Source organism: Wasmannia auropunctata, unplaced genomic scaffold, assembly GCF_000956235.1.
Source record: "Wasmannia auropunctata unplaced genomic scaffold, wasmannia.A_1.0 LD336035.1, whole genome shotgun sequence".
In the NCBI taxonomy this organism is placed as follows: domain Eukaryota; kingdom Metazoa; phylum Arthropoda; class Insecta; order Hymenoptera; family Formicidae; genus Wasmannia; species Wasmannia auropunctata.
In genome coordinates, this window is record NW_012026855.1 from 1484109 (window position 1) to 1486240 (window position 2132).

The following is a 2132-nucleotide window of genomic DNA, read 5'->3' on the forward strand; positions in this document are numbered from 1 at the left end:
ACACACACACACACACACACACACACTACTCTACATATTCTCTACACACATATGCTGTACACAAGAGTTTGATTATTATTAATGACGTGTAATTTAATTAAATAATAGAATATACAAGCTTTCTTATAGAATATTATACATTATACACACCTCCTCCTCTGTAATTTGGGGCCTTAAGACAATGTCACCTAGAACTTGAGTTACTATATCCAACCCGCGACGTTCCGCCGATGCTGCATAGACAAATGTGTCGCGAGATGCTTGACAATCGCATATACCGCCATGTTTTTCTAGAGCTAGCATTATCTTATCCTTGCTGTCAAATGTGTTTGTAGACTGTAACAAGTAGAACAGCGTAATTTTGTACAAATTTATAGGACATATGTAAGAATATTAAGAAAGACCATTAATTGCAAGATGGAATATCTATCAATATATTTAAAATGATTGAAAAAGATTGTACCATAATATATGTATATTATACCATAATATATGTAATATTATAAGTACGAATTAGAGATCAACAATGTTTAACATATACTTGCTTATTATGTGCTAAGATTAATAGTAATACTTGATGAAAGAATCTTACACTAAATGCTAACTTTTCAAGAAAGTGCGAAATGCCGTTGGGATATGCCACTTCATATCGCGGCCCCGAGTCAATAAGGACTGCAAATCAAGATAATAATATAATATTATGTATACAAATTTAGTACAAGTTGATACAATATCGAAATTATGCTCAACTTACCACCTATGGTGCAAAATTGTCCAAACCTATTTTCGGACGCGACTTTTAAGCCATTTGTTAGAACTGTGATCTGCGTTGTTTGATGCTCCTCTTTTGCAGTCGAGTAAACGGCTCTCGGCAAATTCGGGATAGGTTCTGTCAACGGTGGAAATGATGTAACAGTTTTCTTCTGATTCTCCTTCAAATCAGGAGGTATTCTTTGAGAGGAGAAGTTACATCTTTGCCAGACATTGAGATATTGCGAGCAGGTTGAGCTGAAAACAAACAAAGAATATATATATATATATATGTGATAACAATAACAATATTTCCATGCAATAGGCATATAAATGTGTTTACATTCCTATCTGTATATTTTCCTCTTTTATGTCCATTCCTGCCAATGTAGATTAACTTTCAATCAATCAATAGTCCTATTACTCTTGACAGAGCGTAGTGACCTCTTCTCTCGTATTTCTGCGATATGCGCTATTTACACTTTTACGCAGATTAACTTTAATCTTTGTTTAATGTATTTTCTATCTTTTATTAATTCTAACAATTAAGTCCATTTCTTTCAATGTAAATTAATTTTAATCTTTAACTCCAATTCCAACTCCAATGTGTAATGGCTTCACTCTGAACTGAGTAACTTTAATCACAATATAATTTACTTCAATCTTTAAATTTTAATCACAAATAAATTAAATTTACTGTTTATTTTTTTGTTATTCTTAGACATTCTAGAAATAGATAAAAAGTAAGTTAAAAACCGAGACTAAAATTAATTTACATTGGTGGAACAGACATCAGAAAATGATGGTAAGTTAAAGTTGATCTATATTGTTAGAAATATATTTGGACATTAGAAAAATACACTATTCTATAGCTTCGTTTCACGAATGATTCAATGTCACATTGTCACAGTTACCTTTTTTTAATCGTAACGATTAATGGCCTTTGCAACATCCTCGAAAACATTTTGTCAACCCGGAGAGAATTGTAGCATACAGTTGTAATTCTGACTGGCGCTGAAAGCTATAGAGATATGCTCGAAGATGTATCTACGATGAAGATGTGTCTACAGAAAAAAAATGACAGCAAATCTCACTTGAATTTCGTGCTTTTTTTGTACAAAGGATTAGCGAGTGAGAATTCGTGCACGCGTTCAGTAACAATACATCATCTTTATTAATATATATAGATAATTTCAGTTTTGCGAAATATTAGGTTAGAGATTGCGCAGTTTATAGATGCGTGCCGATTTGTTTTTTTCAGCTTCTCAGAGCTAGAGTCCTAGATTATCAGAGAAGCGCGACCGGCTTATGGCAGTATCGCAAAAGTACTAGAAAATATTAAAAATGGCGTCGAATGACCAATCATAAGATTGATTTATTCG

The 2132-nt window shown here is 32.7% G+C and overlaps 1 protein-coding gene across 2 annotated transcripts in view; it reads right to left on the reverse strand.

The window, feature by feature from the left end:
- LOC105452273 (mitochondrial-processing peptidase subunit alpha) overlaps positions 1–2003 on the reverse strand; it is a 10278-nt gene extending 8275 nt beyond the window's left edge. The window contains exons 1-5 of one of the 2 annotated variants that reach the window (XM_011693244.1): positions 1845–2003; positions 1665–1771; positions 755–1008; positions 593–672; positions 151–336 (exon numbers count right to left, since the gene is read on the reverse strand). In XM_011693244.1, coding sequence (XP_011691546.1) covers positions 151–336; positions 593–672; positions 755–1008; positions 1665–1714 — 570 coding nt within the window. In that variant the 5' untranslated portion in view covers positions 1715–1771; positions 1845–2003. Of the gene's footprint in view, positions 1–150; positions 337–592; positions 673–754; positions 1009–1664 lie in introns of both variants that reach the window. The other variant, XM_011693243.1, reaches the window with a different exon arrangement.
- Between the last annotated feature and the right edge of the window lie 129 nt (positions 2004–2132).